The sequence below is a fragment of the Panthera uncia genome, assembly GCF_023721935.1.
Source record: "Panthera uncia isolate 11264 chromosome E2 unlocalized genomic scaffold, Puncia_PCG_1.0 HiC_scaffold_20, whole genome shotgun sequence".
Classification (NCBI taxonomy): Eukaryota; Metazoa; Chordata; class Mammalia; order Carnivora; family Felidae; genus Panthera; species Panthera uncia.
In genome coordinates, this window is record NW_026057589.1 from 2,615,994 (window position 1) to 2,629,380 (window position 13,387).

The 13,387-nt window shown below is 37.0% G+C and overlaps 1 protein-coding gene across 1 annotated transcript in view; it reads right to left on the reverse strand.

Moving 5' to 3' along the window:
- Positions 1 to 13,387, reverse strand: part of CDH8 (cadherin 8) — a 358,755-nt gene that overhangs the window by 193,831 nt on the left and 151,537 nt on the right. Inside the window, exon 4 of the mRNA XM_049622651.1 lies at positions 8,727 to 8,846. Within this exon, the coding sequence (XP_049478608.1) occupies positions 8,727 to 8,846 (120 nt within the window). The remainder of the gene's footprint in view (positions 1 to 8,726; positions 8,847 to 13,387) is intronic.

Genomic DNA, 13,387 nt, shown 5'->3' on the forward strand with positions numbered 1-13,387 from the left:
TCCTGTGCTCTGTTTTTTTTTTTATTATTATTAAAAATACTGTAGTATCAATAACTTGATAACAGTTGCCAATGGGAAATCTTCTTTATAAATTTCATAAATATGTTCAAGTCCCATAGCCTGCTGAGAGGATGCTCACTGTCACAATACTGATTATAGCTACAAGTCTGGGTCTTGCTGGTAAGGCCAGAATCCTGATATAAAAATGAACTGAGGACAGGCCCAGATGCGTTTGCGGGTTATTCTAATTCTACTAAACGCTTAATAACGAAATTATAGTAATTCTCTACAATCTCTTCCAGAGGACAGAAGCAGAGGAAATACTTCTTAATTCATTCTATGAGGCCACCACTACCCTAATACCAAAATCATATGACATTCTAAGAAATGATAACTATAAACAAATATCTATAAAAAACATAGATACAAAATCTTCAGCAAAATATTAATAAATTGAATCCAAAGTAGTATGAGTTATATGTCATGGCCAAATGAGATTTATCCAAGATATGCCAAACTGAGTCAATACCCAAAGATCAATTAATAAAATCTATCACATCAACAGATTAAAAAAAGAACAATCAGATGATCATATCAGTAGGTGAAGAAACAGTATTTGACAAAATCTAACTCTCATTCATGATTTAAAACTCTTAGTAAAATAGGAACATAAGGGAACTTTTCAACTCAGTAAAGACTATCTGCAAAAACCCTACAACTAATAGCATACATAAAGGTGAAAACCTTGAAGATTTCCTACTAAAATCAGGTCCAAGACAAGGATGTTCCTTCTCACCACTTCTTTTCAACATCATGCTGGTAAGTCCTTACTAATACAGTAAGACAAGGAAAGGAATAAAAGATACACAGATTGGGAAAGAAGACATAAAATTTTCATTGTTCACATATGGCATGATCATCTATGCAGAAAGTCCAAAAGAATCGACAGAAATAAAAACAACAAAACCTTCGGGAACTCATAATAAACTAGAGCAAGGCTGCAGGATACAAAGCCAATGTTTTCCTATATAAAAACAATAAATTTGAAATTAAAAACACCATACGTTTTATGTTAGCACCCCCAAAACTAAAGTACTTAAATATAAACCCAACAAATATGTACAAGATCTATATGAGGAAAAACATCAAACTTCCAATGAATGAAATAAAAGAATAACTAAAAAATGGAAAGATATTCCATGTTCATCAACAGAAAGACTCAGAAACATCTGGATGTCAGTTCTTCCCAGCTTGATGTAGAGATTCAATGCAATACTAATCAAAATATCAGCAAATTATTTTATGGATATCAACAAACTGATTCTGAAGTTTATATAGAGAGGTAAAAGACCCAGAACAGCCAACAAAATAGTAAGGGAGAACCAATTAGAAAGACTGATGCTTCCTGACTTCAAGACTTACCACAGAGCTGCCGTAATCAAGACAGTGTGGTATAGGTGACAGGACAGACAAATAGGTCAACAAAATATAATAGAAAGCCCATAATGGGATTACATAAACAACATCAACTGAACTTTGACAAAGGAGCAAAGGCAATGCAGTGGAGCAGAGATAATCTCTTCAACAAATGATGCTGGATAGCCACATGCAAAAACAAAACAGAATCCAAATACAGACCTTACACCCTTCACAAATATTAACTCAAAATGGATCACAGTCCTAAATGTAAAACACAAAACTATAAAACTCCTAGACAATAGGAGAAAATCTAGATGACCTTGCATATGACCATGACTTTTTTTTTTTTTAACGTTTATTTATTTTTGAGACAGAGAGAGACAGAGCATGAATGGGGGAGGGTCAGAGAGAGAGGGAGACACAGAATCTGAAACAGGCTCCAGGCTCTGAGCCATCAGCACAGAGCCTGACGCGGGGCTTGAACTCATGAACCGTGAGATCATGACCTGAGCCGAAGTCGGACGCTTAACCGACTGAGCCACCCAGGCGCCCTGACCATGACTTTTTAGATATAACACCAGAGGCACAAACCAAGAAAGAAGTGGTAAGCTAGACTTGATTAAAACTTAAAATCCCTGGTCTGTAAAAGGTACTGTATTTCACTGAATGAAAGGCAAATCACAAATTTGGATATGTTTGCAAAAAACATATCTGATAAAGGACTGCTATCTAAAATACACAGGGGCGCCTGGGTGGCGCAGTCGGTTAAGCGTCCGACTTCAGCCAGGTCACGATCTCGCGGTCCGTGAGTTCGAGCCCCGCGTCAGGCTCTGGGCTGATGGCTCGGAGCCTGGAGCCTGTTTCCGATTCTGTGTCTCCCTCTCTCTCTGCCCCTCCCCCGTTCATGCTCTGTCTCTCTCTGTCCCAAAAATAAATAAAAAACGTTGAAAAAAAATAAAATAAAATAAAATACACAAATAACTCTTAAAACTAAACAATAAGAAAACAAAGGGACTAGCTTTTAAAAATATATGTCAAAGACGGGGGTGCCTGGGTGGCTCAGTCAGTTGGGCGTCTGACTTCCGCTCCGGTCATGATCTCAGGTCTGTGAGTTCAAGCTCCGTGTCGGGCTCTGTGCTGACAGCTCAGAGCCTGGAGCCTCTTTCAGATTCTGTGTCTCCCTCTCTCTCTGACCCTCCCCCGTTCATGCTCTCTCTCTTTCTCTGTCTCAAAAATAAATAAACGTTAAAAATTTTTTTTTAATTTAAAAATTTCAAAATATATGTCAAAGACCTTAACAGACACCAAAAGAACACATAGAGGTGTCAAATACACTTACAAAAAGATTTACCACATCACATGTGTTCAGGGAAATGTAAATTAAAGTAATGAAATACCACTACACATCTATTATAATGGCCCAAATCTGGAACACTGGCAATATCAAATTTAGGTGAGGAAATGGCAGCAACAGGAACTTGCACTCATACTGGCTGGAATGCAAAATGGTACAGACACTTTAGGAGACAATGTGGAGGTTTCTTACAAAATTAAATATACTCTCATCAGACAATTCTGCAATTGTACTCTGTGGTATTTACTCCAAGGAGTTGAAAGCTTACATCATCATGAAAACCTGCACATCGATGTTTAAAGCAGCTTAATTCATAATTTGCAAAGCATGGAAGGACTCAGAAGTCTGAGAGCCAATGAATGGATAAATACACTGTGATCTACCCAGAGAAGGAATATTATTTAACTCTTAAAAAAATGAGTGATCGATGGCAATCAAAAATAATGAAATCTTGCCATTTGCAACTTACCAATCCAACAGTAGATGGAACTGGAGGGTATTATGCTAAGCAAAATTAGTCAGAGAAAGACAAATATCATATAACTTCACTCATCTGAGGCCTTTAAGATACAAAACAGATGAACATAAGGGAAGGAAAGCAAAAATAAAATAAAAACAGGGAGGGGGACAATATATAACAGGCTCTCAAATATGGTGAAAAGCAGAGTGTTACTGGAGGGGTTGTAGGAGGGGGATGAGCTAAATGGGTAAGGGGCATTAAGGATTCTACTCCTGAAATCATTGTTGCACTATATGCTAACTAACTTGGATGTAAATTTAAAAAAAATAAATTAAATGGTAAAAAATAAAAATACTAAACTTTTAAAAATGAGTGATCAAGTCATGAAAAGACATGGTGGAAACTCAAATGCATATTACTAAGTGAAAGAAGGCAATCAAAGAAAACTACATACTCTATATGACATTCTGAAGCAAAACTATGGACACAATAAAAAGATGAGTAATTGCCAAGGGTTATTAGGGGAGGGATGAACAGAAAGAGCTCAGAGGATTTTTAGGGCAGTGAAAATATGTATGGTATTACAGTAATATATATCCTTATACTGATATATATCCTTACAATGATATATATCCTTATATATTTGTCTAGACCTATATAATGTACAATACCAAAAATAAACTTGAAGGCAAACTATGGATTTGAGTGATTATTATGTGTCAGTGTAGGTTTATCCTTGGTAAAAGTGTACTATGCTGGTGAAAGATACTGGTAATGGGCAAGACTATGCATTTGTGGGGCAAAGGATATATGAGATATCTCTGTCCCTCTCTGTCAATTATATTCTAAACCAAATACTGCTCTAAACATTTTAAGTCTTTAAATTTCTTTTTAAATTAAGGAGAAACAATTTTTTCAAAATTATTACCAAAATACAAATTTCACTATCCTGGTTCTTTAACAACAATAACAATAAAAAAGGAACACCCAGGTGGCTCAGTTGGATGAGCATTGGACTTTGGCTAAAGTCACGATCTCAACGTTCATGGGTTCAAACCCCATGTAGGGCTCTGTGTTGACAGCTCAGAGCCTGGAGCCTGATTTGGATTCTGTGTCTCCCTGTCTCTCTGCCCCTTCCCTGCTCACCCTGCTCATACTCACCCAGCCACCCACCCACCCCCCCCCCCCCCCCACACACACACACACTCTCTCTCAAAAATACAGAAACATTAAAAAAAAAAAAAGGAACTGAACAATTCCACAGTAGAAATGTGTATTGGTATTTAAACCAACATATTCTGTCTCAGTTATTTTGCATCTCTTCCTGAAGTCATGGACAGACCAACTATGTACAGGGTTGGCATCTATGAGAGTTGTAGGGGTATACAGGTCTTTTGTAATGAATTTGGGCTCATCCCTGAATATTTCTTTATTTTTCTAGAATTTAGATCCCTAGGTCAAAATTAGTGAACATTCCTTTTTTTTTCTTTTTTCTTTTTCTTTTTTTTTTTTTTTTTTTGTTTATTTAATTTTGAGAGAGAGATAGAGAGCACACTAGCACAAAGTAGGGGTGGGGCAGAGAGAGAGGGAGACACAGAATCCGAAACAGGCTCCAGGCTCTGAGCTGTCAGCACAGAGCCCGACGCAGGGCCCAAACTCACGAGCTGTGAGATGACCTCAGCCAAAATCAGATGGTTAACTGGCTAAGCCACTATGGCGCCCCTAAAATTAGTGGACATTCTTAATGGTTTTGATACATAGCCTTCAATTTTTTTCAATAAATGTAATTATTAATACTTTTACTATTAGGTTTTGACTAAGTAATTTACCAAGCACATATTAATCCTGCACATTACTGTTTTATTTTTTTTTATTTTTTTATTTTTATTTTTTTTTAATATATTAAATTTATTGTCAAATTGGTTTCCATACAACACCCAGTGCTCATCCAATCCTGCACATTACTGTTTTAAACATCACATTTGCTGACTTGATAGGGTAAATTTATTTACTCTTTTGTGTTTGCAACATGTTGTGACAGCCACAGAGAACCACTGCTTGGATTTCTCTTTAACAAAGAATTTGCCTAAGAGTATACTTAGCTGACATCTTCCAGCTGAAGCACCTTTAGGGTTAGTGTTAGTTTGCAAGTTGAGGACTCTTCTTCCCAGACACATCAGAGCCAAAGACTGAGCATGGCCAGACTGTATTAAAGCCTACCCATGTTTGTAAATTATGGGTTTCTTTTAAGAGCCATTTTTGCTCCAGGGACGCCCATGGGTTTGGCCAAGATGCTGTCAAATCTGCACTGCCTTTCCTGTTCCTCTCTGTTTAACTTGCATGGGTATCAGATCTGCACTGCAGTATGACGGGCTGCCCTGCCTAATCCTGTTTCAGGCCTCTTATGGGCTGGATGTTAATCTCCCTCCCAAAATTCTTATGTTGAAATGTAATCCCCAATGTGATGACATTTGGGGGCAGGGACTTTAAGACGCATTGCGATCAGGGGCGCCTAGGTGCCTCAGACAGTTAAGTGGCCAACTTCGGCTCAGGTCATGATCCCACAGTTCGTGAGTTCAAGTGCCACGTCAGGCCCTGTGCTAACAGCTCAGAGCCTGGAGCCTTCTTCGGATTCTGTGTCTCCCTCTCTCTCTGCCCCTCCCCAGCTCATGCTGCCTCTGCCTCTTTCAAAACTAAATAAACATTTAAAAAACTAAAAAGAAAGAAAAAAAAAGAGGCAATGTGATCACTGTATTAATGCTCATATACAAAGAGACGAGGGAGCTAGCTAGCTCTATTTTTACAAGAATACAAGAAGTCTGCCACCTGCAACCTGAAGTGGGCCCTCACTGGAATGCTACCATGCAGGCATCCTGATCTGAGACTTCCAGCCTCAAGAACTGTGAGAAATAAATTTCTGTTTCTTATAAGCCACCTAGTTTAAGGTATTTTGTTATAGCAGCCAGAACTAAGACAGTGCTTTTGTGATCTTTCATAGCCCTTCCCCACTAAGCCACTTCTTCTCGTCATTCTGTCTCAATGTCTTTTCCAGAGGACATAACTGGTACACATATTTTGGTTGCCAGAAAGTGTATTTACTTTCCATTTGCTTATAAAATAAAAAGCCCAAATGCTCAATGGTCTTTGCCCTTTTTTTCTATACTTTTTCTGACATAAAAGTTCTAAAAAGTCTTCTTAATCAATTTATGCATAACATGCCCTTTTCTACCACAAACACTCAAAAAAATTCATACCAGTTTCAAAAATATTTTTAAAAACACAGAGAAAGGGACTCACAAAGCAACTTTAGCTTGTATGGGAACAACTTACACTCTGCTTTCATTTGAACACACCTAAGTGTAATTATGCAGGTATTCACACAAAAGTGTTTATATTTCACTTGTACATATTTGTGTTGCAGCAAAAGAACTTAGGCTGACTACTGATTACTGAATTTAGCCTCTATTTCCTTCTGCATTGTGTCTGTTTTAGTTTAAAATCTCAACTTCACTCAACCAATATCGATTAAGCAGTTTCTATATACATTCTCAAAGTATCCGTTCTCTCCATTTTATTTCCCACAATGGGTTCTGAATAAACTTTCTAAAATATAAAACCAGACAATTTTGTATCTCTCAAATTAGAAACGATAAAGCTAAAATAAATCTATGTTGAGAAAGACACTCATTATGCTGGGTAAAAATGTAAATATTAAATGTTGCCGACATTTGATTAAGCAAATGGCAATAGATGTCAATGAGACTTAAAAGTACCCAAATCCTCTGACTTACTAGGGGACTTTTATCATCTATACCTCATAGCAATTTATTCTTGATATATGAATTATTGAAATGTTAGCACCATACTCCCTTGTATTTATGTTGAAAGCAAAAATCTGTCTTCCAAAATGGATTGTGTGATACTCAAAGGCTGACATTAGCCTTTGTGAATTTTTTCTCCTTACATTGAATTCAATGTCTGGCACACAGTGAATGCTGAATACATTTTTGCTGGATTATGCTGGGCCTGGTGAACAAAATGATCCAAGTGGACAAATAGTCAAGGAGCAAAGGAAAAGACGATTCAACTCCACTTAAGCCATCAACACAGTTTTGTTTTACAGAAGCCTCTGTTCCATAATTATTCCCTAGGAAAGTAAAGTTCAAAGATGGTTTTGAAATTAAGGACCTGGGGATGAGTCCCAGTTTTACTCTCAACTCTGTCACTGTGACTTTGGCCAACAGGACATCTCCAGACTTCTCTCTCTCTCCATCCCTCCCTTCCACCCTCCCTCCCTCCCTCCCTCTTTTTTTCTCTCTCTTTCAGCTGACTGCCTTCTCTGACACTTCCCCTAGGGTCATCAAGGAGCCCAAATGAGATGAAGTTTATAACAGACTTCTCTCTTCTCTGAGGAAGAGTATGTAATTATGCCCCTAATTAATGTCTTTTACAAGAGTTCCTTCCTGTTCCTAAATCTAAATTCAATTTTAAGACATGACCTATTTATATATAAATTGTACTTTTTCTCACTTTTAAATGCATGAGGATTTTACTCTTTGAGTTTAAAAAAAAAGCAAAGAGAGGCTTTAAATTTTTAATTTATTAATAATTGACTTACTGGTAAGACATGGAAATTTATCTCAATAATACTGAAAACTCATGAATCAGAGAAAATATATTATACCTATACTATACATAGCTATGTATTGAATTTGTCAATTTGGAAAATTTGCAGACCGAACCACAAGACACAGAATAAAAATTCATGCAAAAGACACTGTTATTAATAATTTTTAAGTGTACTATAAAAGTTTTGTTTTGTTGTTGAAACTAACTTAATGATTTCTAAAATCTGTACCACCAGATTCAGGATACTGGTTGGGTCGAATACTGGCAATACTCTTATTACTACCACCACCACTAGGTCATAAAGATCTCTAACGGGTAGATATCAGTATCCTGATTTATAAATAAGCAACCTAATAGCAAACATAATAATACCCACCCATTGGATGATTACCACATGTCATGCACTATATGGTCGATATTTATTACCTGATTTGATGTTCATTATAACACTATTAAATAGATTCCATACCCAATTTATAGATAGGGGAATTGAAACTTAAAAAAGATTTGTAAGTATTACTCACAAAGAATCACAGAGCCAATAAGCAACTGGCTTTATTCTTAAATCTGATATTTAAGTGTGCCTGATGTATAAACACATTTTTCCCCCAGGATGAAAAATGGTGCCAGGCCATCTGTTAAATAGGTGATATTCTATAATGGGTCTGCAATTTGTTTTAATCAGTATCAAAATGATTGTTGGGCTTGCCATGTAGCACACATTGCACAGGAATAACACATTCAAATATTATTGATACAGGCAGTGAAGTACTTAACCATGACATTTCATAATCCAAATCCCAAGAAAAGTGTTTCCCTGAAGCAATAACATGGTAAATAGAATTCAAAATTTAGGCCACAAACCTGTCTCAGGCTCAATGGAAAAATAAGGCTGCCCTTCCAAGATACTATAAACCAACTTTGCACTGTTTCCATAAACTGGGTCATCAGCATCAGTAGCTGTTACATTAGTGACAGACGTACCTAAAAAAAAGAAAGAAAGAAAGAAAGAAAGAAAGAAAGAAAGAAAGGATGAAAGAAAGAGGAAAAAAAGAAGAAAAAGAGGGAGAGAAAAGATAATAATTAACACATTATCCTTTGCCAAGAGCTAAATTTTGCCAAGCATATCATACAGAAATCCATGTGTGGGAATAAGGAAAATAAGAAATCTCTTCAAAAACTACTCTGTCATAACTTCAAAACTATCCAAGTCTTTTAAAAGAACGAGTACTGCTGGGCTGGAGCACTATATAAAGATAACCCTTTTAGAATAAATATTATTTAAGATTCTTTTTTTGTTTTCATTTTAAAGACACCTATCAGATTCATGTGGGCTTGGAGGATATGGAAAGGAAAAATATCAAAGAAACATGAAACACAAAATTAATCATATCACATGTAACATTTAAGTTTTGCAAAACTAAAACTGAAGACACCTGAATAAAATGGCTGCTAGAAAAACTGCACAGAAATATCAGAGGAATATTTCATTCATTTTATCTAATTCTTTACAATATAAAATTAGATTGGAACCACCAATTAATTAGCATGTTTAGGTAATTAGGCCTTATGGATAATAGAATCAAAACTTTTTTTTTTTTTCGGATTCATTTTCTTTGTGTTATTCACTCATTCCTTCAGCAATTGAGCACATACAGCTTGCCTGATATGAAGTAAAGATACTAAGATAAGATCTACACTGAAGGAGTATACAGTTTGGTGGTGGAAGGGAAGAAGAGGGGACTGGTGCACACACACATAAAAATTCAGCTGAATGCAATAGCACCATGTCTGGAACTCTCACTCCACAGAAAGGGCGGGCAGGGACAGGACAGCTTTCTGCGAGACGTTGCATTTGACTTACATTATTAAAGACAGGTAGAGTTTAATCATGAGAATGGCAGGGAAGGAATTCCAAGCAATAAGTCAAGCATAAGTAAAGGCAAAGTAGTCTGAAATTCTGGAAACTGCTAAAACTGGGAGCAATTGGAGATGTCTGGTGTGGTGACAGGCTTCAAGTTCTGTGAGGACAGGGTCAATGTCCTTAATCCAGTAAGGGTTGGACACATAATACAGTAAAACCCTGGATGGTAAGTAACTTGTTCTGTGAGTGTTCCACAAGACGAGCAAACATTTCTAATAAATTTTAACTCGATTAACGAGCAATGTCTTGCAATACAAGAAGTGTGTGATGCTGAATTTCACATGATCACAACTGAGCCAATGGTTCTTGAAATTTCCTTTGATATACAAGTGCTTTGGATTACAAGAATGGTTCTGGAAGGGAATTATGCTTGCCAACCAAGGTTTTACTGTAATTATCAAACACTGATAATTGAATGAATGGGCAAATGAATAAATCATCTGATGATTTAACGACAAATGGTATCTAAGTGTCACAGAGAAGCTCCCTAGCAAGTAGACTCTCAGATTAATGGCAGAATTTTTTTTAATGTTTATTTACTTTTGAGAGAGACAGAGACAGAATGAGAGTGGGTTAGGAGCAGAGAGAGAGGGAGACACAGAATCCGAGGCAGGCTCCAGCCTCTGAGCTGTCAGCATAGAGCCCAATGCGGGGCTCAAACTCACAAGCTGTGAGATCACAGCACGAGCTGAAGTTGGCCGCTCAACTGAATGAGCCACCCAGATGCTCCTAATTGCAGAATTTTTACCAGGGAGTTCTCTTCAACTGATACCTGTGGGGAAATGAACAGGACAATATTGGGTGGAACCAGCCCTTGGTCTGTGATGCACTCACAGACTCCAGTGGCCACTCTATACCTGACATGGTCATTGAGGAAATGGGGCCAGACCTTTAGACTCCAGCACTGTCCAGTTATTGGATGTGGAAACCCCTCTGAGAATGGAGGCTTGGTCTTGGGTCATGCAGCTCTCTTCAGCTGGATGACCTTCAGCTCTGAGATGCCAGTCATCAACACTCTCAAGCAGCATGGGGGAAGAATGTTTCAATTTGAAGGGCGGATCTGAGTAGCATACCTCCATGTTTACTGAAATAGGATAGAGTTTTTGCAAGATCTTGCCAATCAAAATGTTATTAAGGGTTTTGAATTACGGTCACTATACATGAAAATGTAGTAATACTATTCATTGAGCAGTTGATAGTCCTGTAAAATTGGAATTTCTACTCAGCATTATGATTCAGAGGTGCTACAAAATCTACAGTGATAAAAAAAAAAAACACCTCATGTTGGTCTTGTAATACATTCCATCAGACACTGGGAACAATATCAAAGAAAAAAATAAGACTCACTTTCGAAAATAACTCATCAACTAGCTGGTAAAGATGAGCACGTGAAAGTACAATATTTGTAGTTATTTGAATATTGTGTGGGATGGAAAAGAAATGGAGGAAAAACCTTCCAGGTAAGAGGAAGAAAGTGAAATAAATACATTTTAGGAGGAGATCTGATTGGAAAAATCAGTCATCAAGCTAACTTTGGAGAGGCAAGCTGGAGTGCAAAATGCAGAGGTCATTTGAGTGCCCAGATGGGGAGTATTGGCTCTTCCTGTAGGAAACAGAGAAGGTATTTCAGTGAGAGACCAATCCTATGCTGTTCTCCTGGATTAGTGCCCCCAGATTTAACTGGAGCAAGCGATATACAAGATTAGGAGATCAGACTAGATATGCGGTTACAGCAGTAGTCCAGTTAGGGGGGTGATAAAACATTAACAATAAATATGGATCTTGATGCTCATTTTCTTGATTTCACCCTTGTACTAAGTTTCCATAAGATGTTCAAATGAGGGTAAACTGAGTGAGGGGTATGCAGAACTCTTTCTGTCCCTTTTCTCTAAGTCTAAGAATAGTTCGGAAAAAGTTAAAGAAAAAAAAAAAGAATGAATAGCAAGAAAAAGACTCAGGAGTTACTGAGAGCTAATAGTCCAGAGATTCATAAGAAAGGGTGAACTCTTCCAAGCAGAAGACTGTGAAACAATTGTTTGTTTTGCTTTGTTGAGTTGTCTTATTTTTTTTTTTAGGAGAAATGCTCCCCCCCCACCATTATGAAGTAACACATTATCATTGTTTGAGAAAAATGAACTCAAATATGATGTTAAGCTAATTCTGTTCTAACCACTGCCTAGGCACAGGAAACAAAGAAGTGAACAAATAGTCAAAAATTCCTATCATCACTAAAATTACCTGCTAGTAGGTGACTTAAATTGAGAAACACCTTTATGCAGAAAAATAAATCAATCAAACACATTTGTGAACAATGACAGAATCACTGCATATATGTGTGCAGTGGGTGTGTTTGGGTGGAGAAGTATGTGGGTCACGGTTTTGCAGATGGGATACTTCCAATCTACGCTGAAACAATTACTCGTCTCTTTGGGCAAATCATTTAACCTGCCTCACCCACCAATCTCAAATCTACAATACACATCAGAATTATTGTGAGTCACACTAAATAATCTATATAGACGCTGAGCACAGAAATGACCACATGCTAAGCCTATGAGCACCAACTCTGCCTACATTTTAGAATCTGGGTTGAAAAACATTTAGATCTTTGGGGTACCTTTCAGATCTATGGCATGGCAATAAGGGGATGGTGGTGGAGTACTTTTAAAAGTCTTCTCAGGCAACTCTTAAGTAAAGTCATTGTTCAGAATGACTGTAGTGGGTCCCGGACTTTTTTATAATTTGACTTCACTCCCCTACAAAGAAACATTAATTTCTATCATGATTATTCTGAAGAATTCTCACTCAGATTTGTTTATATATTGAAGGTTTTTTTAATCCATTCATAGTGCATAAAGGCCCACGGAGATGATTTTTCCTTAAATGGAATTTAGGGATCTTTCCTGGGAACTTCACTAATGCCAGACTGATGATGATTCTATTTGTTTTCAGTGATTACTGTAACCTGATGTTCTTTTATTGTCCCATCACATTACCAAACACTGAGGCAGGAGGAAGGGACCAGATTTCCATAATTTCCATGTTCTGTGATTTAGTTTTTTGCATATCTGAAGACAATCATTTTTCATTCTGCACACCTTAAAGTTCTGTGAGAGAATCAAATGGGATGATATTAAGTAGAGAAAAGAGACTAAGAAGATAAATTTGGAGTCATACTATGTTGAACCGGAACACTTGTTTTATACCCATGTTCAACTTCTAGGAGTCCTGTGTCCTTGGCCAAAGAAACAAAACTTTTCTAAGCTTTGATTTCTTAATCTGCAAAAAGGAAGGTAAAATAACTGCTATGGCCTAGGCTTGTTAAGATAATTAAATGTAATAAGTTATGCAAACAGTAATGAAGAGTCATTGACATTTTATATTTCTGAGACCTTGCTGTCACTGTTATTATATGTACATTATGTGTATGTGCATGAGAGACTGAAAAACAAACTCATCTTTTATCATTTTAAGTGGTGGTGGGTGCTGTCATTTCTAAGTGTTGTGCCTAATTAATAGTAGTATATTTCCTTAAATTTGAGGGGAAAACACAGAAAGACTTTCCCAAATGTAACAATATGTTCATGCCCTTAATAAGAAA